Source organism: Notechis scutatus, chromosome 13 (genome assembly GCF_049901735.1).
Source record: "Notechis scutatus isolate UNSWTSFEM ecotype Mainland chromosome 13, rNotScu1.2, whole genome shotgun sequence".
Lineage (NCBI taxonomy): Eukaryota > Metazoa > Chordata > Lepidosauria > Squamata > Elapidae > Notechis > Notechis scutatus.
In genome coordinates, this window is record NC_142021.1 from 5,987,966 (window position 1) to 6,014,844 (window position 26,879).

The 26,879-nt window shown below is 47.6% G+C and overlaps 2 protein-coding genes across 3 annotated transcripts in view; one reads left to right on the forward strand and one right to left on the reverse strand.

Annotated features, from left to right (window-relative positions):
• The window catches only part of KSR2 (kinase suppressor of ras 2), a 150,237-nt gene extending 124,163 nt beyond the window's left edge, over positions 1-26,074 (reverse strand). For both annotated transcript variants that reach the window (XM_087942809.1, XM_087942810.1), the window contains exons 1-3: positions 25,781-26,074; positions 6,768-6,908; positions 3,295-3,445 (exon numbers count right to left, since the gene is read on the reverse strand). In XM_087942809.1, coding sequence (XP_087798935.1) covers positions 3,295-3,445; positions 6,768-6,908; positions 25,781-25,954 — 466 coding nt within the window. In that variant the 5' untranslated portion in view covers positions 25,955-26,074. The remainder of the gene's footprint in view (positions 1-3,294; positions 3,446-6,767; positions 6,909-25,780) is intronic.
• Positions 1-26,879, forward strand: part of RFC5 (replication factor C subunit 5) — a 352,752-nt gene that overhangs the window by 308,165 nt on the left and 17,708 nt on the right. The window lies entirely within an intron of this gene.

Here is a 26,879-nt window from a genome sequence, read left to right on the forward strand (position 1 = left end):
TTTACTGCTTTGGACCGGGTCCAAAAAGAAATGCCTAAGTCAAGCCCAGCCTAAGGAAGAGAAGGACTAAGGGTGGCATCATAGCAGTCTCCCAGTCATTGAGGGGGCTGTCGCAGGGAAGCAGGGAGCCAAGCTATTCTCCAAAGCACCAGAAGGCAGGACAAGAAGCAATGGGTGGAAACTAATCAAGAAGAGAAGCAACCTAGAATTAAGAAGCAACTTCCTGACAGTGAGAACAATTCATCAATGGAACAACTTGCCTCCAGAAGCTGTCGGTGGATCTTTTCTTTTCAAGTAAAGACTAGACAGCCATTTGTGTGGAAGGGTCTCGGGCAGTGGTGGCTAATCTTTTCAGCACAGAGAGCCAAAACGGGAATGCGCGCGCACCAGAAACCAGAACAGCAGCTCCCTGACTCGTGCGCACAGCAGCGCCAGGAACCAGAAGCTTAGCTTCCCGGCGTGCATGTTTTTAACATGCATGCATGCACGAAGACCAGCTGGCTGGTGTGCACATGCACTCCGGGGAGCTGCTCTTCCAGTTTCTGGCATTCCCACGTACGCGAAGACCAGCTAGCCAGCGCATGCATGCACTCTGCTAAGGAGTTCTACTCCCCCTCCCCACCTGAAAAGAAATCTATTCCAAATGCAAAACACGAGCAGAGGAGTTTCAGTTTCAGTTTCAGAGCACCAAGCAGCTTTAGTACAGAACAGTTGAGCTAAGCCACGCCCAGGCTCCTTGCTGTCTCCTTCTTGCTCACACAGCAAATAACTGCTTCAGTTTCCAAACAGCCCTCAACTCTCCCACACAGTGACCAGATGCTAGCCAGATGAATACCAATGGATGCTGGTAGACAGAGGCAGAATTTCCCCCCCTCCTTATTTTCCTCCCCAAAAACAAAGCCCGACCACATAGTTTCGTAGAGAACCAGCTAGTACCAGGATATTAGAAACTGTAAGGCCATAAGGACAAGGCCCAACAGGGTGTTGGAAACTCAAGAGCGGAGCCAGACACCCGGGGTTTGACAGAAGGGAAGGCCGCAGGGTTCGCTGCTTAAATTTCGTGATTCATGAAAGCTTCAGCCACTAAGTGGAGGAAGGGGTGGTCTTGGTTTTCTTGTCGCCTTCGTGGCTCTAACTTCTCTTGTTGCTTCCCAGGAGGCCTGCTAAGGTTTCCAAACCACTGAGCTCCTCCTCAGGTGGGAAGAAAACTCTTTTGATTGTTTTGCTGACAGATTTGTGGGCTTAAATTCTTTGGATTATTTATGGGCTGTTCTCCCTAGTTCAGGGAGGCACAAGAGGTGAGAAGCAGGGAAGAGGCATACCTACAGCTGGAAAAATCCAGCGCCTTGCCCGAACGCCCGTAGAATTGCCCTGATGTTGCTAGGCAACCCCAGTTTTATTTTCCATAGCAATCTCTGCCCTTGGCAAATTATCCATAAAGAGCCAGAGGGGGAGAGGAATGGACCGTGTGGATCAGGTGGTGCAACAGGTAAGTCCTCAACTTACAGCTACTCGTTTAGTGACACTGCGAAGTTAAAACTGCACTGATGAGACACACCCAACTCCTACAACCCTACTTCATATGTTTTCGCCTCCGTTTGTTTCGTATGTTCCCTCGTATGTTGTAATCTCCTTGTGAAATTTCTTTCTCCTCTTCTCCCCTTCCCACCAGACAGACCCTCAGCCAACAAATAGATTGTGACGTGCCATGACAGGCAGAGCCAAAGGAGGCGATGGGAAATGCTCCAGATACCTGGGGATAACCATCCCCATAACAACCCAGCTAGGCCGCTTCTGTTGAGCGGGACTTATGGACGATCCTAGCCTAGATTTGGAGGTCGTTAAAAAAAATAAAGCAAGATAGAATTTAAAAAAGAAGAGAGTTAAAAGAGAGACAGAGGGAGGGAGGGAGAGAGGGAGGGAGAGGGAGAGAGGGAAGGAGAGGGAGGGAGAGAGGAGAGAGAGGAAGGAGGGAGAGGGAGAGGGGGAAGGAGGGAGAGGGAGGGAGGGAGGGAGAGGGAGAAAGGAAGGAGAGGAGAGGGAGAGAGGAGAGAGAGGGGAGAGAGGGACAGAGGGGAGAGAGGGGGAGAGGAAGGAGAGGGAGGGAAGGAGGGAGAGAGAGAGGGGGAGAGAGGAAGGGAGGGAGAGGGAGAGGGTAAGGAGGAGAGGGAGGGAGAGGGAGAGAGAGGGAGGGATGGAGAGGGAGAGAGGAGTAGGGAGGGAGGGGAGAGAGGGAGGGGAGAGAGGAAGGAGAGAGGAGAGAGAGGGAGGGATGGAGAGGGAGAGAAGGGGAGGGAGAGAGAGGGAGAAAGGGAAGGAGAGGGAGAGGGAGAGAGGGAGAGAGAGAGGGAGAGAGAGGGAGAGAGGGGAGAGAGGGGAGGGAAGGGAGGGAGGGAGGAGGGAGGGAGAGGGAGAGAGAGGAAGGGAGGGAGAGGGAGAGGGGAAGGAGGGAGAGGGAGGGAAAGGGAAGGAGAGGGATGGATGGAGAGGGAGAGGGGGAAGGAGGGAGGGGAGGGAGAGGGAAGGAGAGGGATGGAGGAGGGAGAGAGGAGGAGGGAGGAGGAGAGAGGGAGGGAGAGGGAGGGATGGAGAGGGAGAGAAGGGGAGGGAGAGAGAGGGAGGGAGGGAGAGGAAGGGAGTGGGAGCGACAGTGTGAGAAAGGGAGGGAGAGGGAGGGAGGGAGGGAGGGAGGAAGAGAGGGAGGAAGAGAGGGAGAAAGAGGGAGGGAGGGAGGGGGAGGGAGGAAGAGAGAGAGGGGAGAGGGGAGAGGGAAGAGGGAGGGAGGGGGAGGAGAGAGGGAGATCAATGAGGAGCTAAAGTTGTGAATTTGTAACCCAGCCTGACCTGAGATAGTCCATAATAAGCGTTCAAATGTGGAAGCCTCTTCAGATAGAGATAAAGTATTAACTGTGGAGGCAACATAAAGCATTTAGACCTAAAGTCTCACTCATTTCTAACAGACCTACCCGTGTGGGCAGTCCAAATTTGTAGGTCTAAATCTAAAGCTGACCGTCTAAAACTGACCATCTAAAGTTGCTAATTTAAAGCCTGACCTTCTGAGGTGGACAGTCTAAAATTGTGGGAGCTCCTCCATCCCTGGAGGTTTTTCAAGAAGAGACTGGACAGCCATCTGTCCGGAATGGTAGAGGATCTCCTGCCAGAGGCAGAGGGTTGGACTAGATGACCTCCAAGGTCCCTCCTGGCCCTGTTATTCTATGGTTTCCCCCAGCAGAAACATCAGACGGAACCTCTGCCCACCGCCCACCAGAAGAAGAGGAAGCTGGGCTCCCGCACCTGACTTGTACACGTTCCGGAGGCAGGAGAGAGAGGCGTTGAGTCGGGCACATTCCTCCCAGTTCGCCCCGAATTTCTCCACCGTCTTGCAGACCTGCTCGTCCGACATCTCCAAAAGGTCTTCCAGGCTCAGCTGCCCGGAGGCGATTTCCTGGAGGAAGAGAGAGCAAGAGCAAGAAGGAGATTGAAGCGGTTATTAGAGAAGTTTAGCAATGGAAAGGGGCTTGCCGGATAAAACTTGCCCCTGTGAGGAATGTTAATTTGTGAAAAAGAGTCCTGCAGAACCAAGGTTGCAACGTGGAAGGTTGCTACGGTCACGGTGCTCTGACTGAAGCTTCCCGAAATCGTGAAGCAGGCTCCTCGTCCCGACAAAACCCGGAGTAACCAGGATGATGAGGGGACTGGAGGCTAAAACATACGATGAACGGTTGCAGGAACTGGGCCTGGCTAGACTGGTGAAGAAAAGGACCAGGGGAGACATGATAGCAGTCTTCCGATATCTCAGGGGCTGCCACAGGGAGGAGGAAGGGATCAAGCTATTTCCTAAAGCACCCAAAGGCCAGACAAGGAAGAATGGATGGAAACTGAACAAGGAGAGATTCAACCTGGAAATAAGGAGGAATTTTCTGACAGGGAGAACAATCAACCCATGGAACAGAAGTTGCTTTCGGAAGTTGTGGGAGCTTCATCACTTGAGACTTTCAAGAAGAGATTGGACTGCCATTTGTCAGAAATGGTGTAGGGTCTCCCGCTTGGGTTCGGGGGTTGGACTAGATGACCTATAAGGTCCCTTCCAACTCTGGTTATCTGTTATCTGTTAAAACCCCTTTTATTTAGGCTAAAGTGAATTCCTCTCATTCACATCCAGCAAAGTCTCGGCAAACAGTCTTTCAAGAGATTTTACAAGGATAGACCTTTGTAAGGCTTGGAGAGTTGCCAGTCCGATAGCTTCCAAATGCCACGCTGTAGCAGTAAATACTTCGCAAGGAATCAGGAGCAAATCTTCACTCTACTTAATTGAACTAATTGTCTCCTGCAAAAAAAAACAACACTCCCTTTTTGCTCCTCTTTATTCCCTATGGGAGTGGCCATTCACTGTCCACCTGTGCGTCGATCCTTGTTCCTTAGCTGTTCCCTTTTCCTAGCAGCTCTGTGCATGCGCACACTGGGAACAGGCTCCAGCTATTCTTCTACCCCACTGATCTCCGACTCCAAAGGCAATTGATAACTGTCGGATGGTCCTCGCCCCATCTCTGCCTCCGACGCAGAGCCCTCGTCCGAACCATCCCCAGACTCCAGGACTGGCCCTTGTTCCTCCCCAACCTCCTCACTGTCCGAGTCTGCTGCCAGCTCCACTGGCTGCTGGCAGGCCACAACACACAGGTGGTCCTCGACTTACAACAGTTCACCTAGTGACCATTCGAAGTTACAACGGCACTGAAACAAGTGACTTAGGACCATTTGTCCCACTTATAACCGTTGTAACATCCCCATGGCCACGTAATTGAAGTTCAAGCACTTGGCAACTGTCTCGTATTTATGACGGTTACAGTGTCCCCGGGGTGATGTGACCCTCTTCTGCGATCTTCTGACAAGCCAAGTCAATGGGGAAACCGGATTCACTTAACAACCATGTTACTAATTTAACAGCTGCAGTGATTCGCTTAACAAAAGTGGCCAGAAAAGCCGTAAAATGGGGCAAAACTCACTCCACAGATTTCTCACTTAGCAACATACATTTCGGCCTCAATTGTGGCCATAATTTGAGGATAAAATGTATACCTGCTGCTCCATTCCCTCGCCTTTAAAGCCAGCACTAAAAGAACCACCAAGAAATTCTCAGCCTGAGAATTACATAGAAAAAGAGAAGATTCTTTCATAAGAGAAGAAAACTCAAGAAATTAGTACAACACTTTAGATAGTGAGAAGATGTAATTTTACTAACAAGCACGCAACTTTACGGACCAGATTGCTCTTCCTCTTATCCCTTGCACAAGCAACTCTTATTATGATGAACATCATAAAGCAAATCCCTCGTTTGCAGCTGTAAAAATTTGTCTGTCTGTCTGTCTTTCTCTCTCTCCCCCCCCTACAATGAAATGTTCAGTAACGATAGAGCATTGCTGCCCTCTCGTGTTTCTATTGCACTCATGCAGCAAAAAAAATATGCACCATTTAAGGACTTCCCCTGCCAGAAAAGGAACAAACCAAGAAACGTACCCGTACGTTGCATAGAGCCCATAAAACATCTGAAAAGCTGTGGAGAACTGCAATTTTTAACGTGACCTAATGGAAATCATGCTCAATATATGGGAACTATCCATGAAATGCATTTCATTTTTATTTTATTTTTTGTATTGGTATTTGGTTTAAATAAAAGCATCTTTCATTCTTGTCTCATGCTATTCTTCTCTCTGCCCCCTCCTCAGTTATCTTCTGGGAAATAATCAATCAACGTCAGGAATACTCCAAATGGGCCTTTTTATGCACGCATGGGATCCATGTCTCTATATCATATTTGTATGTTGCCACAATCAAGAATTACGGAGGTTTACAACAATCAAAGCGATAATGGTTGCTTTATCGTTAAAAATTGGGTAAAGAGTTAGCAGGATTATTATCATTATATTATCTGTTTATTTATTTATATATCTTATTTCCAAACTTGTGAATCCTGGGCATAGGTGAGAGCAGCAATAAATCAGTTTAACTGGACCTTCTTGTATGGTCTTCTCCTGGTCTTCTTTTCAACTCAAGGCTAGCACCTACTTGGAGTTAGATAAGAGTCAGTGGAATTCAAGGGAGGTTGGACTTAGTTTGTTTGTGGCTATGTAGGGATTCTAGGGTGATGGCTCTTTTGACTCCGCCCCCAGGTCAGGCCACTCTTTCTCCTACAGTGGTCTTCAAGAGCAGCCCCATCAGAGGTGGTATTCAGCAGGTTCTGACCAGTTCTGGAGAACTAGTAGTGGAAATTTTGAGTAGTTTGGAGAACCAGCAATTACCACTTCTGGTTGGAGATTTTACAGTATCCTTCCCCTGCCACACGCACCAAGCCACACCCATAGAACCGGTAGTTTTAAAAAAATTGAATCCCACCACTGAGCCCCATGTAATAAACATGGCAGACAGTCTAGTCTAGTAGGGGTGACAACATAGGAGGAAGAGGAGGAGGAGGGAGGCTGTGGGGTCCTTGGTGCTCTCTGAGCTTGGTTGTTTTCTTGCAGACGTTTCATTACCCAGCTAGGTAACATCACCAGTGCTGGTCAACTATCTCGTTGGATAAAGAAACACAACCAAGCTCAGAGAGCACCAAAGACCCCTTGAAACCGATTAAGTGCAACCAGAGGAGAGAATACAACTGGCAACTCCAGGGGGGTTTGTAAGGATGGACTGACAGGGCAAGGGGATGGGAAGAACAAATCATGTCGAGGGGAACAGGAACCAATAACTGCTGCCGTCCAGGCCTCACTCACCTCCATGACCTCCTTGCGGATGTTCACAATGCGAAACCAGTGCCAGAGCTGCGGGAAGCCCTCCAGTTTGGCATTCCGCTCCTGCAGAGACACCTTCCTTTTGCAGGAGAGCTGACGACTGAAGTATTTCACCAGCTTACTCTGAAAAGAGAAGGACAGAGAGGGAGAGAAGGTTAAGGGGAGAAGTCACGATGAATGAAGGCGATTCCCTGCCACCCCAAGCACATTTCCTCCATATTCTCTCACTGTCGCCTATGTGGGCAGCCAACATTGAATGTGTGCATGTGTGCAACTCTATCTATCTATCTATCTATCTATCTATCTATCTATCTATCTATCTATCTATCTATCTATCTATCTATCTATCTATCTATCTATCTATCTATCTATATCTATATCTATATCTATATCTATATCTGTCTGTCTGTCTGTCTGTCTGTCTATGTCTATGTCTATGTCTATGTCTATGTCTATCTATCTATCTATCTATCTATCTATCTATCTATCTATCTATCTATGTCTATGTCTATGTCTATGTCTATGTCTATGTCTATGTCTATCTATCTATCTATCTATCTATCTATATCTATCTATCTATCTATCTATCTATCTATCTATCTATCTATCATCTATCTATATCTATCATCTATATCTATACTATCATCTATCTATCTATCTATCTATCTATCTATCTACCTATCTATCTATCTATCTACTACCTACCTACCTACCTACCTACCTACCTACCTACCTATCTATCTAAAAGCAAAATACCACTCATGCATCATCACAAAACCTCCTGAATCGTAAAGCCTACAAACTCTTTGTTGCAGCCCAGAATGCCCTGGTAAGGAGCAAAGCAGGTTGGACATTTTAAGTTACCTTCATTAAGCAGGCCAAGCTGAATCTATATATATAAAAGTGAAAGACCACACACACATCATCACAAAATCCCCAGAACCGTAAAGCCTACAAACTTGAAATTTGGCACCTATGTTCCTCTTGGCTTCTAGGGGCTCGCTAAGAAAGGATTTTTCGAAATGACCATCAGAGCATTAATATTTCTAAAGAGTTTGATTCCCCCTCCCCACCTGAAAAGAAATCTGTTCCAAATGCAAAACACAAGCAGAGGAGAGGAGGTTCAGTTTCAGTTTCACAGCAGCAAGCAGCCTTAGTACAGAACAGTTGAACTAAGCCACGCCCAGGCTCCTTGCTGTCTCCTTCTTGCTCACACAGCAAATACTGTCTCAGTTTCCAAACAGCCCTCAACTCTCTCACACACTGACAGGACGCTAGCCAGATGAATATCGATAGATGCTGGTAGGCAGAAGCAGATTTTTTTTCCCCCTTATTTTCTCCTCCCCAAAAACTAAGCCCGACCACATAGTTTCGTAGTGAAGCACAGGTATCGAGTTAGTAAACATATAAAGGTATCCCTGTCCAGTCATATCTGACCCTAGGGGGCGTTGCTTATCTCCATTTCTGAGCTGAGGGAGCCAGCGTTGTCTGAAGATGCTTCCATGGCCATGTGGCCAGCATGCCTATAGATCAAAGGTGCACTGTTACCATCCCACCAAAGTGGTATCTATTGATCTACTAGCATTTGCATGCTTTTGAACTGCTAGGTTGGAAGGAGCTGGGGCAAGTAACAGGAGCTCACCCCATCATGCAGTGCTGGGTTTTGAACCCAGACTGTCAGCTTCCCAGCCGACAAGCTCAGCTGTAGGAGACGACCAGGCTAAACCCAAGGGAGGGGTCCAAGACCAGACAAGGAGACCAGAGTCATGAATGCAAATACTGCTTTGCTTACAAGGTTGGAGTAGCAGAATCTTGCAAGTCTGAATATGCTCCCCGCCCACCAACCCACTCCAGCAATGAGAACTGGCGAGAGTCCCATCTGAGACCCTGAATCTAATCATTGGATTCAGATTTCAACCCTCTCTTCCTTCTGTACCTCAAGGTTATTCCTGCTGTTCATCAGAGGACAAGATGTTTCCACTGAACCATTCTGCCTCTCGGGCTGAGAGAGAGGTGCTGGCCCTAAGTCCTCCTGGAGCTTCTGTGGCTGAGCGGGGACCAGGACCTGGTTCTAGCACCTTCAACCCTACTACACATTGGTTCTGAGGTTGACGGAGATGATCCAGAGAGCTCCCATGCCCAAAAGAGGATCAGAACCTGGGATTCCCCAGTCCTGGTCCAGGCACCTTCTTCAATGGACCACTTGGAACTTGCCTTCAGAGGAACGGATCCAGAATTCTTGGCTGAAGGAGCACTTCAATCAAAGTCTTCTCACTTGACCTCAGCCAATGTATTTGTTTGTTGATTAGATTTTTTTACCCCATCTTTATTACTTTACACATTACTCAGTGCAGCAAAGATACACAAGAATCCTTCTTCCTATGCGTTGTGCTGTGCATTGTGTTGGATTGAGAGAGAGGGAGTTTTGAACTTGGCAGTTCGAATCTAACCAGGCTCAAGGTTGACTCCGCCTTCCATCTTTCCGAGGTGAATAAAATGAGAACCCAGATTGTTGGGGGACAACAGGATGACTCTGTAAACCGCTTAGAGGGGACTGTAAAGCAGTATATAAGTCTTAAGTGCTATTGCTATTGCCATTCCTTCCTGCCTGCCTGCCTGCATTCCTTCCCAGTGGTTAGAATGCAATATTGCTGGCTAATTTACTGCCCACTGCCAACAGTTCAGTCCTGACCGGCTCAAGGTTGATTCATCCTTTCATCCTTCCAAGGTCGGTAAAATGAGGACCCAGATTGTTGGGGGCAAGAAGCCGATTCTGAAAACTGCTTAGAGAGAGCTGTAAAGCACTGCGAAGCGGTATATAAGCCTAGGTGTTATTGCTATCTTCCTTCCTTCCTTCCTTCCTTCCTTCCTTCCTTCCTTCCTTCCTTCCTTCCCAATGGTTAGAATGCAGTATTGCAGGCTAATTCACTGCCCACTGTCAGCAGTTCAATCCTCAATGGCTCAAGGTCGACTCAGCCATCCATCCTTCCAATGTTGGTAAAACGAGGACACAGATTGTTGCAGGCAAGAGGCTGACACTGTAAACTGCTTAGATAGCTATTGCTATCTTGCTATTGGCACTAAGCCAGCCAGCCACCATTTGTACTTAAGGTGGGACTAGAACTCACACTCGCCTGGTTTCTAGGCTCGCACCTTCGCCACTACACCAAACTGGCTATCCAATTCAGTTCATGCCTCTTTCCTGAGAATTGAAGGGGCTGGATACACATGTAAGCACAACTGAATTGCACACTATCAGTATTATTTTAAAAGAAATGTGTACAAAATATAAGCAAACCCAGAAACAATTTTATGCTTGAGGCTGGCAGGTTGCTTGGCTCCGTATAAGCTTCCCAATTATTTCTTTTAAATTAAAATAGTGCTTGGAAAATGATAAAAGGGGCATGGAGGCTAATAAACTCCAAATTATGTATCAGCGGGTACAAAGTGCCTGCAAGGGTCACAATGAGAACGGAGGCCTTGTAAATTTAATTTCCATTTGTCTTATTTATCAGCTTTCTCCATTCTATTTTCACTTATATTGAGCGAGAGGAGGGGTTTTTTTTCACGCACCTGACAGTCCTCCTCCATCAGATACCTAAGCCCTATTCACACAATCTGTTTATCACACTTCACCAGCAAAGTAGAGAGGGGGTTTATAAATATAATTTCTGGGCAAATCAAAACTTATCTGCACATTCTGAGGAATGTCTTGTTGGAAAAACATATATTTCACGAAGGAAATATATCCCAGGATAATGTTGCAGGATCCAATTTAGATCAGCCACTGGAACCAGAAGCCTTTGGACTCGTGCTGGAGCCCATCTGCAGGAAGCTTCACTCTAGCAGAATGTGTATTTTGGGTTACTCAATGCATAGTGTTTATGTGGTGCCTGGTTGTGTGTGGCTTTTTATTTGTTGATTGGGGTGTTGATGGCCAGCTATTAAGTCATTGGCTGTTGTGCTACCAACTCCTTGGTTCGTAACTATCTGATAAGCAGCTGGTAAATCAGCCCTCCTGTTGACTGACAAGAGGCCTGTTTCCCAGGCTTTAAAGATTTCCCTGGCTAGCTTTGTCCCTGCTCGGCCAACAATCTTAGTAGCAAATACAATGCATAGAATAGCCCAATGCACACATTCTGCAAGAGCAGGGGTCTTCAAACTTGACAGCTTTAAGATTTGTGAAACCTCCTTCAGCGACCGGGTTCTGGAGTTGAAGTCCACAAGTCTAAATTCAAGACCCTTGTGCTAGAGAGAAGTTTAACTTAAAATTTAACTTAGAATAACAGAGTTGGAAAGGACCTTGAAAGTCATCTAGTCATCTTCCCACCCCCCCTACACCATTTCTGACCAAGTAGCTGTCCAATCTCTCCTTGAAAGCCTCCAGTGATGAAGCACCTACAACTTCCGAAGGCAAGATGTTCCACTGATTCTCACGATCAGAAAATTCCTCCTTCTTTCTAGGATGAATCTCTCCTTGAACAGTTTCCATTCATTGTTCCTTGTCTGGCCTTCAGGTGCTTTGGAAAACAGCTTGACCCTTTCCACCTCTCTGTGGCAGCCCCTCAAATATTGGAAGACTGCTATCCTGTCACCCCTGGCTCTTCTCTTCCCTAGACTAGTGAGGTGGCCTGAGGATGGGCTCCAGCGTGGATGCAAAAAGTTCAGAAGACAAAACCTTTCATCCTGGTGACTGACCCAGATTGGATCCTATTTGTTCGGAGGAGAAATAAATATGCATCAGAATAATTAACGTCTCCGGAGACACGGAGGGCATAAGATAATCAGTTCCCAAGTCTAAAATTACCTAATTGCACCATGGCATGACTAAGGTGTGTTGGGCATGTGATGCTGAAGCATCATCACAGCGATGGGATGAAAAAAGGGGGGGAGGATAAATATAGGTTGAGGACTGAGAATCGTACAACCCTTGCTAAGATTGGCTGGGGGGCGAAATTGGAGGAAGTTTTGTTTGTCTAACCAAAATCTCTGAGTAACCCATAAGCAGGGCAGAAAAATGATGACTTTATTCTCCGTTATCTTGGGCTCGACCACCTTCCAACTCTCTGATCCTGGGTGGATTTTTCACAACGGACAGGTGTTTTTATGAGGTGCCGCCGTTCAGGGGTGGGATGCTACCGGTTCGTCCTGGTTCTATAGAACCGGTAGCTCCCAAAAGCAGCTGACACCAAACTGGTTCGCTGTGGCCCACCTGCCTACCCGGGCTCTTGACTGTCCTTTATTTCCTGGGTTTTTAGCCTCAGCTGCTTTGCACAGCACAGCTGATGGTTGTTTTTTTTGCAAATTCTGCACACACACGCGCAGTGCATGTGTCAAACACAAAACACACTCTCGCCGAACCGGTAGTAACACCGATGGAATCCCACCCCTGCCACCATTCAAGCGAAATTATTCTCCCAGGAGCGTTTGCAACAACTGGTGAAACAACATGACATAAAAGAAAACGATATAGGGTGAAACGAACGAGCAATGAAAACGATGCGAGAGGAGGAGCAACTACCCATTAAATAAAACCAGAGGGCCTTTCAGAGATAAGGAAATGGCCTTTTTAAAATCGCGGCGGGTTAAAGAAATATTTAAGGAAAAGGTAATGCCAGGTGAAACCAGACAAATGAAGCCTTTCAAAGCAGCTCAGGTCCAGCAGCAAAAGTCTGATTTGTGCTTTTGGTTTGATTTTTGAGATAGAAGCAGGAGGAGGACATCTGGACTTGCAGAGGGAGGGTGTTCTTGTGGTCCATGCCCCACATACCTTGCAAAGAGGCAGAATTGTCAATAGAGGTAGTCCTCGACTTACAACAGTTTGTTTAGGTGGCTGAAGTTACAATGGCACTGAAAAAAAGTGACTTATGACCGTCTTATGGCCGTTGCACCATCTCCATGGTTGTGTGATCAAAATTCAGGCACTTGACAACTGACTCCTAGTTATGATGATTTATGCAGTGTCCCGGGGTGTGTGTGTGTGTGTGTGTGTGTGTCACACGATCCCTTTTTGCGACCTTCTGACAGGCAAAGTCAATGGGGAAGCCAGGTTCACTTAACAACCGTATCACTCGCTTAACAGCTGTAACCATTCACTTAACAATGGTGGCAAGAAAAGTCATACAACGGGGCAAAATTCACTTAACTGCCTCCCTTAGCGACATACATTTTGGGCTTCACTGTGGTCCTAAGTTGAGGACTACCTGTACCTCTCTCTAGCTTTCCCCCAAATGTTTAGCGTGCTGTGTGAATCCAGCCTTATGATTCCACATCTGACGTGACATATACCTCCACCCCAGAAAAGCGAGCCATCTGAGTAATCACCAAAGCCACCTCTGAACTTCTCCAAATTATCTGTGGAGATTCTCAGCCATCCAGGTCATGGTTGCCCCAAAGGTGCTTTTCTAAGAAGCAGCTGGACTTTCTTTGTTTTTCTTTGAAGACGTTTCGCTTCTCATCCAAGTAGCTTCTTCAGCTCTGATTGAATGGTGGGGAATAGAAGGATTGATGCTCCTTGCAAACAGCTGGTCAATGACCGTCATGGACCGTCCAGTCAGAGCTGACCGGATGGTGGGGGATGGCAGCTGAAGCCAGGGCTGAAGAAGCTTCTTGAGAAGAAGAAAGTCCAGTTTGCCTCTTGAAAAAAGCACCTTTGGGTTCTCCAAAATAGTCCTCTTCTGCTGTGGTGTAGGGAGCTCCTGTTGCTTGTCCCAGCTTCTGCCAACCTAGCAGTTCGAAAGCAGGTAAAAAATGCAAGTAGAAAAACAGGGACCCCTTCAGTGGGAAGATAACAGCGTTCTGTGCACCTTCGGCATTTAGTCCTGCCGGCCACATGATCACGGAGACGTCTTCGGACAGCGCTGGCTCTTCGGCTTTGTCACGGAGATAAGCACTACCCCCTAGAACCGGGAACGATTAGCACATAGGTGCGAGGGAAACGTTTGTCTTTGCCTTACTCTGGTGTTTGGTTCACAACCACAAGTGAGACCCTCGGGCCTAAGGGATGTTCTTCGCATGCCTAGATTGCCTTGAACTCCCACAGAGGAGCGAGCACACCTGATCCCTTCAACCTGGAGACAAGGTGCTTTCACCTGGGAGAGGGAGGGAGAGGGCTGACCCCAGGTGCTGCGGCTGCTGAGCTTCTCAGGGCCACCTCGAGCAAATTCCCCGAAGCAAAGGGGAGCTAGCGTGGTAAGAAACCTCGTCGCCAGGGAGAAGGACGACAGCTGCTCCTCTTCCCCAGTGCCTAGTGCCGGCTAATTGATGGAGCCACACTGACGTCAGGCCGGCTGGAAGCGGCTCCCCTGCTTTGCCCTGCCAGGAGATTAAGATCTCACCAAAACAAAGACCGAACGAGAGGGGCGGGGGATGGAGGGATGGAGGAGGGGGAATGGAAAAAGTAAAAACAAAACAAAAAGAGAGAGAGAGAGAGATGCTGTTGATAGAACACCTGAGACGGACAGGTCACACTCTCCCCAGCACGCAACCACGATGTAAATAAGAGTGGGCAGAATGGAAAACCAAACTACCTTGGAGAGCTCCTCGGGCTGAACTCGAGTTGTGTTTGAAAGTTTAATGACTGCTTGTTTGCTGTGTAGGTTGGGGTGGAGTTGGTTTCTGTGAAAAGTAATGCTGGGCCTCTTGTTAACCGGGGTTTGAGAGACAGAATAACAGAGTTCGAAGGGACCTTGGAGGTCTTCTAGTCCAGCCCCCTGCTCCTGAGAGTTCTGTTTTTGTCGATTTGGTTTGTTTTAACAAGTCCTAATGGCCTGGAGCACATGGAACATGCTGCCAATATGACAAATTCAGTTATGGCTTAGCGTGATGTTTAACCAATCCAAATTCTACGCTGCACCCAAAAAGCTCTGGAACAGACTGTCCAGTCTCTTCTTAAAAACCTCCAGTGATGAAGAATCCACAACTTCAGCTTGCATTCAACAGTTGTGGGTTTTCCGTCACTGGAGGTTTTAAAGAAGAGACAGGACAGTCATTGTCTGGTCTCCTGCTTGAGCAGGGGGCTGGACTAGAAGACCTCCAAGGTTCCTTCCAGCTCTATTCTGAATTTGAATTTGAGAATCCTAGGAGCCAAACTGTGGCACTTTCCAATACCTCCTTGGTGAACAGTATATCGGCACCACTGAAAATTTCTTTAAGGCCCTTCACTCACATATTCTGTTGTACTAATGCTCTGGAAGGTTTAATTTCTATTCTAAAACCTGAATGTCCAAGACTAGTGGGGGGTTTTCAGTTGGAGAGGAGAGGAGAGGAGAGGAGAAGGAGGGAGAGGAAGGGAAGGAAATAGGGAAAGGAAAGGAAGGGAGGAAAAGGGAAGGGAAGGAAAAGAAAGGAAAGGGAGGGAAAGGGAAGGGAAAGGAAAGGAAGGGAAGGAAAGGAAGGGAAAGGAAGGGAAGGGAAGGGAAGGGAAGGGAAGGGAAGGAAAGGAAAGGAAAGGAAAGGAAAGGAAAGGAAAGGAAAGGAAAGGAAAGGAAAGGAAAGGAAAGGAAAGGAAAGTATTGACATGTTTATGACAGTTGCAGCATCCTAGGGTCATGTGATCCCCTTTTGCGACCTTCTGACCAGCAAAGTCAATGGGGGAAGCCCTATTCACTTAATGAACAGGTAGCCAACTGCAGTGATTCCCTTAACAACGGTGGCAAGAAAGGTCGTAAAATGGGGCAAACCCCAGCAGCTGTCTCGCTTAGGAAGGGAAATTTTGAGCTCGGTTGTTTGACACTGGCACCTTCTCCATGCAAAGCGTGTCATCAGCCACGAACACAAGGGCCTTGAGGCAGTTTTAAAGGAAATCAGACCTTGGTTCACCCAGCTCAGCTCTGGGTCTTTCCTAGTCATGTCTCCAAAAGCCAAACACTGTGCCATGCCCTGTTGGAGTCTGACTCTGAGGGAGAGATGGAACAGCTGACAGGGAGTGGGAGTGTGGCTCCGGAGGTTGTGGAGGAGGCTGGGCAGTCAGAGGAAGACCCAGGCCCATCCCCTCTCCATCCTAGGGCATGCAGGGAGGAGAGGATAAGGGAGAGACGTGAATGGCATGGTCTATGGAGGAGGAAAGGGCCTTGGACCTCTTCATGGGCTGCAGCTGTGAGAACTGGTTAAAAGGACAGACGTGTGTATGGGCCAGTGCTGGAAACAAAGCATGGAAATATCTCTAGTCTGTCGTTCCTCTCCGAGTTTGGCGTCCTTCCCAGTGTGTGTTCCGATATCTGTGGACGTCTTCAAGCCCGTATCTTGCCTGGTTCCCTTAATTGCATCAGTGTGGTTTGTGTTGTTTTCACTCTTTATAATTTATAGGCATTTTTAGTTTAAACGGCATTTCGTCCTTTTCGTAACTGCTTGTAGGGGAGATTTTTGTCTCCAGTCAGGGATATTTGGAGCTTTGAAGCAAAGTGAAGGAATAAAAGGGATTTCACTTGTTTTGTGACTGTGTTTATTTTGTATCCCACCCTGGGTCATCACATGCTGGGACTGTTGACATGTTGGAAGTAAGGACTTCCTTGACTAAGGTTCACGCCACTTCCCAGCTGCCCATGAAGAAAGCAATTCTGTTCTCATTTGCAAGGCAGAGTTGGAAGGTAATCAACTTAGCTCTGGAAAGATAGGTGTCACGGAGCTGGCATGCCACTCAGCTTAAAAATGGCAGGGACAATGCTTTTGGGAGCATTTTATGTAAGGAGAATGGCATGGGAAAAATGCAAAGAGTCTGTCCCTTGTCTCCTTCTTGGCCTCAATCGAAGGGGAGATACAGGGTTTCTGTTCTGTTCTGATGTTGATGCTCCATATCCTATGCTTTTTTAGGCTTCTCTGACAGTTTGGAGGCTGAAAAACCTTTAAAGCCGATCTCCCACACCTCAAAAGCCCGCCTAAATAAGGGGGAAAAAATAGAATATTTGAAGCACATGGATGAGAGCGAAAAACCTGAGAACAAGGCTCTCAGTCACTCAGTGGGGTTGTAAACAAAGCGCTACCTGCTAAATGAGAGATGGGTAACTATGGCAACATTATGACCTTGTGGACTTCAACTCCCAGAATTCCTGAGCCAGCTGTGCTGGCTCAGGAATTCTGGGAGTTGAAGTCCACGGGTCTTAATGTTGTCATAGTTGCCCACGCCTGTGCTAAATGATGCAGCACAGGAACGAATGCTCTCAGACAACCACACGGTGTGGTGGAAAACTAAGAGTATAAATATGAAATCAATAAAGGAAATAAGCATATTCGTGGAATATCAGCTAGAGGGGTGGTGAGGATTGGTGTTTTTTGGAGAGGGGAAATCCCTTTCACAGGATTCAGAATCAGAATAGAGCTAGAACGGACCTTGGAGGTCTTCTAGTCCAGCCCCCTCCTCAGGCAGGAAATCATTCGCCATTTCATAGCTGGCTGAGGAATTCTGGGAGTTGAAGTCCACCAGTCTTAAAATTGCCAAGTTTGGAGAGCTCTGCTCTAATCTCTTCTTAAAAGCCTCCAGTGATGGAGCACCCACGATTTCTAGTGGCCAGCTGTTCCACTGGTTCATTGCCCTCACTGTTAGGAAGTTTCTCCTTAATTCCAGGTTGCTCCTCTCCTTGATTAGTTTCCATCCGTTGTTTCTCATCTTGCCTTCTACTGCTTTGGAAAATAGCTTGAATCCTTTTTTTCACCAAACTTAGATTTAAATAACATTTTTTAAAAAGTCTCTCTCTCTCTCTCTCTCTCTCTCTCCTTCACTCACTCCTTCACTCACTCACTCACTCACTCACTCACTCTCTCTTTCCCCACCCCAAACCATCCTTTGGCCATTGCAAAATCTCAAGAGGGCTTTTGAAAGGCACGAATTGGGGCCATGTATGGCCTGTAAATTTAGGGTAACCAATGGCTTCCGTAAGTCAGTAAGATTATTTTTGTCTTTACCACCTCTGTCCAGAAGCACTGAGGACTTATCCCAGGGAAGAAGAGGGGAGAAAATCCGACCACCATGACAGGACCTTGGCCTCCTATGATTTATGCTCTTCTGGAGATGGGATAAGGGGGCAAAGGGAAGACTGAAAGAGTTTGGATGGACCTCAGTCCCCTCCAGCATTTGTAAGAGAAGCTATCCAGAGGGAGCTTTCCATGGTATTGGAAAGCTCACATCTCATTTCAGCTACACTTTTTAATAATCTTGGTAGAATTTGCCCGAGGCATTTTAAATCAATCAATGGGTTTTGTTTTCCTTTGGGAGGCACCGTTTTCTGTTGACAAAGTTGGAGATAATCCTTAAACTTGTATTTTATCCTGAGGCTCTGGGAAGCTTTTGATGCAGCCGCAGAGCCTCAAACTTGATGAAACCAAAAAGTTTCAGGATTAGATTTACGTTTAGAAGATACTCATCGATATATAAATTTAATTCAGCTTAAATGTACATAAACTAACATGATTTTTTTTTTCTGAGCCTTCCTAAAGCCCAAGGCACAACTGTCAAAAGTCAAGTGTGCAAACCCTTTGCACCTTTGTTCCAGTGTAACAAAAACGTTCAGGAATGTAAGATTACATTGTCTATTGAAAAGAAATCACAGAGAGAATTAGTATCCTACATGTGGATCGTTCAATCTTGCATAGAGACCTCATCATCCTCATATGGTATGGAACAAAACTGAAGGACTTTTTTTGAGTACAGCAAACTTCCAACTCTATAAGGCTACAATTTCTGAGCTTCAGTACTCTGGGACAATAAATAGACGGCAGCAAAGCTACATTTATCTATATCACATTATACATTATACAGGTAGCCCTTGCTGCAGCTCATTTAGTGACATTCGAGGTTACAACAGCACTGAAAAAAGTGACTTAGGACTGTTTTTCACACTTATGACCGTTGCAGCATCCCCATGGTTCTTGTGATCCAAATTCAGACACTTGGCCACTGGTTCATATTTATGATGGTTGTAGTGTCCCGGGGTCATGCAACCTTCCCCTTTTGCAACCTTCTTACATGCAAAGTCCATGGGGGGAGTCAGCTTCACTTAATGACCGTTATCCAAAATCTGATCCTTATGGTTGGAGATGCCAGGGATCAAACCAGATTCCTCCTGTGCATAAAACAGGCCCCTTCACTAAATTAGACCCCACTAATTGTGATCATATGTAGTTGGTAGCTACCCAAAGACACTTCTTAATGGGCCCCCTTTTTCCCCCATAGATTGTTTTTAGAAAGTTGTGTAGGAATGCTTTCCAATTACACATTCATGTTCCGCCAAAACAACCACAACATTCTAACATTCTCAATCTTGTGTGGGCTTCAATTCCCAGAATTCCCCAGCAACCACGCTGGATGTGGAATTCTTGGGAGTTGAAATCCACATGTCTTAAACTAGCTAAAGTGGAAGGGCTAAACACTGATTTAGGCCCTTCCAAAATCACACTATCTGAGTAACTAGAACAGGGGTCTTCTAACTTGACAGCTTTAAGACTTGTGGACTTCAGCTCCCAGAATTCCTCCTCCAGTCATGTTAGCTCAGGAATTCTGGGAGTTGAAGTCCACAAGTCTTAAACTTGCCAAGTTTGAAGACCCTTGGAACTAGAAGCTTCCTTAATTTACATTTCAGCGGAACTGTTTTTACAGGATCCAAATTCCAAAATCTCTTTGCTGTCTTCTCTTCTTCCTTTAGGTAAGATTTGTCTTTTTTTAAAAAAAATCCACAGTCCATTGGAAGGAAGCCCGCTGCTGAATTGAACATCAGGCAATCCACTCAAGCTTTCCGGCAACATTTCTTTCTCCTGCTGTCTATTAAATCACATTTTTTAAAATTATTTTCCCACTGTATACAATTAATTGGGGAACAACTTGCCCAAAGCATTGCTGGCTGGAGAATTCTGGGAGTTGAAGTCCACATGGCTTAAAGTGGCCAAGTTTGAGAGACGCCATTACAAAGAATATCCATAGGCAAATGATTTTCAACCCTCCACCTCTGACTAATGTTTGCTGCAGGCATTACAAATGGACAAGTCTATGTCAGAAATATCTTTAAAGGTGGGAGTGAAAACACCATGCATAAATCCAAGGAAGAACTTTCAAACCAATACATCAGTTAAAGGGAATGGGGAGTGCTAGGTATAGCTTTGCAATGCTTTGTCAAACAGACACAACATGACAGGCAATTGGGATTTGATGCTCGGGGTGAAACAACTCTAAAACAGTTGTTGGGGAAAAAAAATTTCTGGTTTAAATGGCATCAAGCAACAGATTGTCGATCACTACTTTCTCGAAAAGAAGGCATTGGATTAAAAAAAAAAACCAACAACTTTCCTTCAGGTCAGCTACAGTAGTATGCAGAGCTTTTATTCAGATGTTTGATTCAATAATGCCGCGATCCAATTTACAAATCAACTTTCCAAACTAAGGATCCTTTCTGCCACGAACATGGCAAGCTGAATTGAGCTGATTTTCCAAATTTGATCCCTTTCGGATAGAATTGGTGATTTGTTCCAGACTGGAGCCAATCCATCTAAAATTGACTCAGATCTCATTGGAGCTGGCCAAGATAGCTTCTGGGAATGCTGGGAACTTCACCAACATTTTAAATTCTATGGCCTGTAAGTGTGATAATATGCCGATATTATTTTATTCCGCACCGTTCTTTCTTTCGGAAGCCAGCTTGGCCACAACACTGCTGTGCTCTCAGTGAATTACAGATATTTAATTCGGAGAGGAAAGGATGGCTTTGTGTTTTGTGCAGACAACTTTGCCAGGGTTCCGATGACCGGTAATCCTCAACGTACGACCAAAATGGAGCCCAACATTTCCGTTGCTAAGTGAGACATGTCTTCAGTGAGTTTTGCCCCATTTTATGACCTTGCTTGCCATAGTTGTTAAGAGACGCACTGCAGGTGTTAAGTTAGGAACCTGCTTGCTAAGTGAATTGGGCCTTCTCGTTGAGTTTGCTCGTCAGAAGGTCACAAAAGGGGATCATGTGACACTGCAACCGTCATAAATACAGTTGCCAAGCGTCTGAATTATGTGACCCCATAAGTGTGAGAAATGGCCACAAGTCATTTTTTTCAGTGCTGTTGTAACTTTGAACAGTCACTAAACGAACAGTTGTAAGTTGACAACTATCTATACCCTTTGTTTCCCACAGCAGCCAAGCCATTCCATTGCTCCTGCATCCAATCCTTTAAAATAAACTACTCTGAAAACTAAACCTCTACCATGTTATCATGTTATTTTGCGACCTTGCCACTTTATAATTAATTACAGAATGACAGAGTTGGAAGGGACCTTGGAGGTCTTCTAGTCCAAACCCCTGTTCAAGCAGCAGACCCTTACAGAATCACAGAGTTCCAAGCTTGGAGGTTAGAGGTTAGAACAGTACAGAACAGAATAGAATGAAGAGTAGAATAGAGTAGAGTTAGTAGAAAAGAACAGAACAGAACAGAATAGAATAGATATAAGAATAGGGTAGAGTAGAGTAGAATAGAATAGAATAGAATGGAATGGAATGGAATGGAACGGAACAGAATATGGAAAAAATGGAGTGGAATGTAATAGAATAGAATAGAGAATAGAAAATAGAATAGAATAGAGAAAGAATAGAATAGAATAGAATAGAATAGAATAGAATAGAATAGAATAGAATAGAATAGAATAGAATAGAATAGAATAGCATAGCATAGCATAGCATAGAATAGAATAGAATAGAATAGAATAGAATAGAAAATAGAATAGAATGAATATTGGAGTAGAGTAGAGTAGAATATAGAATAGAATGAATTTTGGAATAAAGTAGAAAACAGAATAGGATAGGATAGGATAGGATAGGATAGAATAGAATAGAATAGAATAGAATAGAATAGAATAGAATAGAATAGAATAGAATAGAATAGAATAGAATAGAAGTGAAGCGAAGCAAAGCGAAGCGAAGTGAAGCTGGAAGAGACCTTGGAGGTCTTCTAGTCCAGCCCCTTGTTAAAAGTTACTCATCATCATAGCCATTTTGGGCAGAATGGAGCGACAGGGAGATACTATGAACTTGGGACACAGCAGACTAACACACCCCTATTCCCACAATAATCTTGTATACAACAAAGAATTCAACTGATGCAAGAAAAAATCCACTGGTAGGTGAAATACAGCTAGTTCTCGACTTGCAACCATTCACTTAGTGATCGTTCTAAGTTACAAAGGCACTGAAAAGAGGGCCTTATGACCATTTTTTGCACTTACGACCATTGGAGCCTTCCATGGTCACGTGATCAGAATCCAGACACTTAGCGAGTGGCATGTATTTGTGACCGTTGCGATGGCTCAGAAGTCACGTGATCCGCTGTTGCGACTGTCTGACAGGCAAAGTCAACGGGGAGGCCAGATTCGTTTAACAGCCCAGTTAAACAGCTTAACAACTGCAGTCATTCACTTAACAACTGTGGCAAGGAGGGTCATAGAATGGGACAAAACTCGCTTAACAACTGCCTTGCTGAGCAATGGCAATTTTGGGCTCAATGGCGGTCGTAAATCAAGGACTACTGTGCGCAGAGATGTAAAGCTCTTGTGCAATTTTGCTCGCGTGCTCTTCCAGCACATGCATGCAGCTTATTTATTTCCTTTATTAAACAAATGTACACAGCCACCCCAACTCATGCACAGGTGACTCCGAGTAGCTTTACACAACACTGAAAATTCACATTCCACATCACACATTCAATATAAATGAGTTCAATATAAATTAAACCCACCCAGCCACCCTGGCGGCAGTAACACAATCAGACAATCGCTGGATCTGCTCCCTCTCCACTCAGGGCCCCCAGACCCGTTGTCAGAGACCCACATTCCAGCTCTATTCTGATTAACTGGATGGAAACTAATCAGGGAGGGAAGCAACCTGGAATTAAGGAGAAACTTCCTAAAAGTGAGGACAATTAGCCAGTGGAATGGCTTGCCACCAGAAGTTGTGGGTGCTCCAACACTGGAGGTTTTTAAGAAGAGACTGGACAGTCCCTTGTCTGAAGTGGTATAGGGTTTGAGTGGTGGGTTGGACTAGAACAGGGGTCGCCAACCTTTTGGACCTCAGGGACCACCAAACTCATAATTTTAAATCCCGCAGACCACTAATATGAATTTTGACTGACAGTGACTTGCTGGCATTGGTGGGAAAGTTGGTCCCCTATTCCAGAGCTGCAGTAGTCACAGGACTGGCCTTTTGGTCATCCCGGAGCAGCTCCTCCAGTCCATGGCAGGCCGGTGCACCGGTTGTCAGCAAGCCACCCCGGGGCGGATTTCCCTCCCCCACCGTTGGTCTTACTTTCTAGTTTCAGCTCGCGTGGCTCTACTCAAGGTAAGGTTTGCGCTCGGCCGAAGGGTGGGGGCCAGTGGGTGGGCAGGCCATATGGGCAGCGCAGCCTTGTATTCCTGTGCAGCCTGGATTAATTGCTTTGGGGGGGACATTTCTCTGCGGACCACCAACATTTTCTCATGGACCACCAGTGGTCCCCGGCCCATTGGTCGGCGACCATTGGACTAGATGACCTACAAGGTCCCTCCCAGCTCTGTTCTGATTGATGGATTGATTTTCAGGCCCTTTCGGAAGAGAATAGGGGCCAATCATGCCTCTGGGGGAGTGACATTTCATAGGGAAGGGGCCACCATCCAAAAAACCCATGTTTCATAAAGAAAGGGGAAATGGCAAGTTTCCCCAAGCATGTGAGATGGGGAAGGGAAAAGCCCAGGTGTCATAACATTTTCACTTTTCTTCAAATGTTAACTCACCTAAGACCCACTCTTGCAATTTTAGTGGCCGTAGGAATTGAATAAACGAACAAGAGACCGTTTGCTGTTAACGGTAATAAAACATGCCCGTTGAAACAATTTGAAAAATAAATCACTTCTCATGCTATTGTTTCCTCAGCTGCCAGGCAACGGTACCCACCTCCAGAACCTGGGGGGGAGGGGGGAAAGGTGAGATTATCCCCCTCCTCAAACTACAGGCACTTCCAACAGGAAGGAGGGGGAAGAAGATACTGGAACCAGCTTAGGAAAAATGAGAAAATCCCAGGTCAGGGGAAAAGGCAGTGAAATCCAGTTGCACGGTGCTCAAGAGTTACACTAAGAGTCCAAGGATGAGGGGACTCTGTGGACAGCCAATCCACCTGGCCTGGAGGAAAATTAGCACTGCATCCAGTTTTGGTCACCACATTATAAAAAAGATGCTGAGACTCTAGAAAGAGTGCACAGAAGAGCAACTAGGATGATGAGGGGACTGGAAGCTAAAACGTATGAAGAACGGTTGCAGGAACTGGGCCTGGCTAGTCTAGGGAAGAGAAGGACCAGGGGAGACAGGAGAGCATCTTCCAATAGTTGAGGGGCTGCCCCAGAGAGGAGGAAGGGGTCAAGCTATTCTCCAAAGCACCTGAAGGCCAGACAAGGAATAATGGGTAGAAACTGATCAAGGAGAGATTCAACCTGGAAATAAGGAGGAGTTTTCTGACAGGGAGAACAATCAACCGATGGCTGGACTGCCATCTGTCAGAAATGGCGTAGGGTCTCCTGTTTGGGCAGGAGGGTTGGACTAGATGACCTACAAGGTCCCTTCCAACTCTGTTCATCTGTTAATCTGAATGATTAAGATTCAACAGACAGCCCGTTGGGGCTCCCAGCTTGCAGATGGAGGCCTCTTCGCAGTCCCTCTCCAGGCAGACCTGAGGCTGCTGCCGTCTGGGCTCTCCCCACTGAACCGTTTTTTCCATCAAGACTAGCAAGAAGGTGGGTGAGCTGCCAGGCTGTGCAAACCACAACTTGGTTCTCACCTGTCAGCCTCAGTTTTGAGTGGAAAGACCTGAATCCAGCTGGGTATAAAAATACAGGTAGCCCTTGACTTGCAAACAGTTCATTTAGTGACCGTTTGAAATTAAGAACGGCACCGGGAAAAAAAGGGAGTTATGAACGTTTTTCAGACGGAGGACCATTTGCAGCATCCCCGCTGTTGTGTGATTCACATTTGGATGCTTGACAGCTGACTTGGATTTATGACGGATCCCCTTTCACAACCTTCTGACAAGCGAAGGCCATGGGGATTCACCGGATTCACTTAACAACCGGGTTAGTAGTTTAAACAACTGTGGCAATTCACTTAACAAAGGCGGCAAGAAGAAAAGATCGTGCAATGGGGGCCAAACTCACTTCACAAATTTCTCATTTCTCAAATTTCTCACAATTCTGGGGCTCCGTTGTGGTCGTAAGTTGAGGACGACCTGTAGAGGTTTCCCACCTGCCATTGTGTGGACTCACGGAGACCTAGTCGAGCCAGGCCTGCAGAGACCCTTCAATACCTCTTGCTGCATAGATATGCTCCCTTCCCCTGTCCCTTCCGTTGGGGCCACTCTGTGTGGCAAAGCCCCCTCCCCTCTTTCTGCTCCCAACAGGGCTTCCTTGTGACTGGCACCCCACATCCAATTAACCACTCAGTGAGACTTTTCTGCTCCCCCCTTCCCTCTCCCAACCCACCCCCACTCCACAGATACCAGTTTATTTTTAACTCCCCCGCACAAACACAAAAGGGGGGGGTGTTAGCTATTACTATGGTTGGGGGGGGAGATAGGACAGCGTTTCTGCATTTGGCCTCCTCCGCTTGTAACGGGAAGCGGGCGGAGTGGGGAGGGGGCGGGGGAGACACGATAGAGGAGGAGCGACTATTCTGCCCATGTCCGGTGGAGAAGAGAAAACCGGGGAGGGGAGGGAAATCATCTTTATTCAGAGGTCCAGGAAGAGGGGATCGCGTAGTCTCTCTCTCTCTCTCTCTCTCCCCCCCCCTCCGCCGCAAGCCCGCATCGAAAGAAAAAGCGAGCGCCTCGTTGGGGCACCTGCAAGACGCACGCAGCCTCCGCCGCCGCCTTTCGCTCATTCACACGCATCCATGCCCCGCCGGAGCCCGCTCGGCCGTCGGGGCGGGGGTGGGGGGGTGGGTAGGGGTGCGGGGTGCAGGGCTGAAGGCGCACCTTTCCCTCTTCCCCCTCCTCCCGCCCTCCCTCCCCCTTACCTCCAAGGTGCGGATCTCCTTCTGCGTGAGGTCGTTGGACGTGGCGCATTTGGTGCGCAGCCCCTCCAGGTTGGAGATGCTGATGTCGATCATGTTCTGGACCAGTTCGCACTGCTGCAGCGCTTTCTGCAGGCTGAGAGGCGGCGGCGGCGGCGGCATAGCGGCCTCGTCCATCGCTCGCCCCTCGGCCGCCACCGCCGCCTCCTCCTCCTCCTCTTCCTCTTCTTCCTCCTCTTCCTCCTCTTCCTCGCGGATCAGGGGGACGCAGCCTCCGCCGCCGCTGCCACTGCCGCCGCCGCCAGCGGCCCGCTCCCCCCAGGAGGCGGCGGCCCCGCGGCCGCCCCCTCCTCGCCGCCCCCACCGCGCCAGCCCTCCACCTGGGTGGCCGGCCCGCCCCTCCGGCCGCTGCCCCGCGATCCTCGCGCTCCCCGCCTGCTCCGCGGCAAGGAAGCGGCAGCCCCACCGTCCGGGGGAAGGGGAGGGCGAGAGGTGGGGCGCGCTGCGGCCGCCGGGGAGCCCCGAGGCTGCGGCTGGCCTGGCCGGAGGGCGAGAGGCAGGGGAGAGCTTCGGGGAAGTGGGAAGGGGGGTGTCTGCGCGCTCTCCCCTCCTCCTCCGCTCTCCCTTTCCAGTCGGCTTGCGCCGCAGCAGCAGCAGCAGCAGCAGCAGCAGCGGCGGCGGCGTCCGCCCGGCTCCCGCGCGCCGCCTGCCGCCTTGTCAATCACGGGGGCGCGCAGAGGCGACGCGGGGAGGGCTCGTCGTCCGCGTCCCCGCCAGGCAAGGAGGGCTGCCTGCCGCCGCCTCTAGCCAATTGCCTCGCCGCCAGGGAAGCCGCTTTCCCCGCCGCCTTCGAGGAAAGGGGGTCCCCGAAGCATGTGCAGAGTGTCGGGCGCTCGGGGCCTGGAAGGTGGGGGCGTGGGTCTCTTTTTATGGGGCAAGGAAAGACAGGGCTGAAGGAGGGGTTTCATTTAAGGGTCTGGGGGGGAGGGGCGTTCATCACCCCCTGCCTCTTGTTACCAAACTGCACCTCCCAACCACCCTTCCCCTTTTGACATGCTGGTTGGGGTTGCTGGGAGTTGTGGTTCAGCAGCACCTCCAGAAG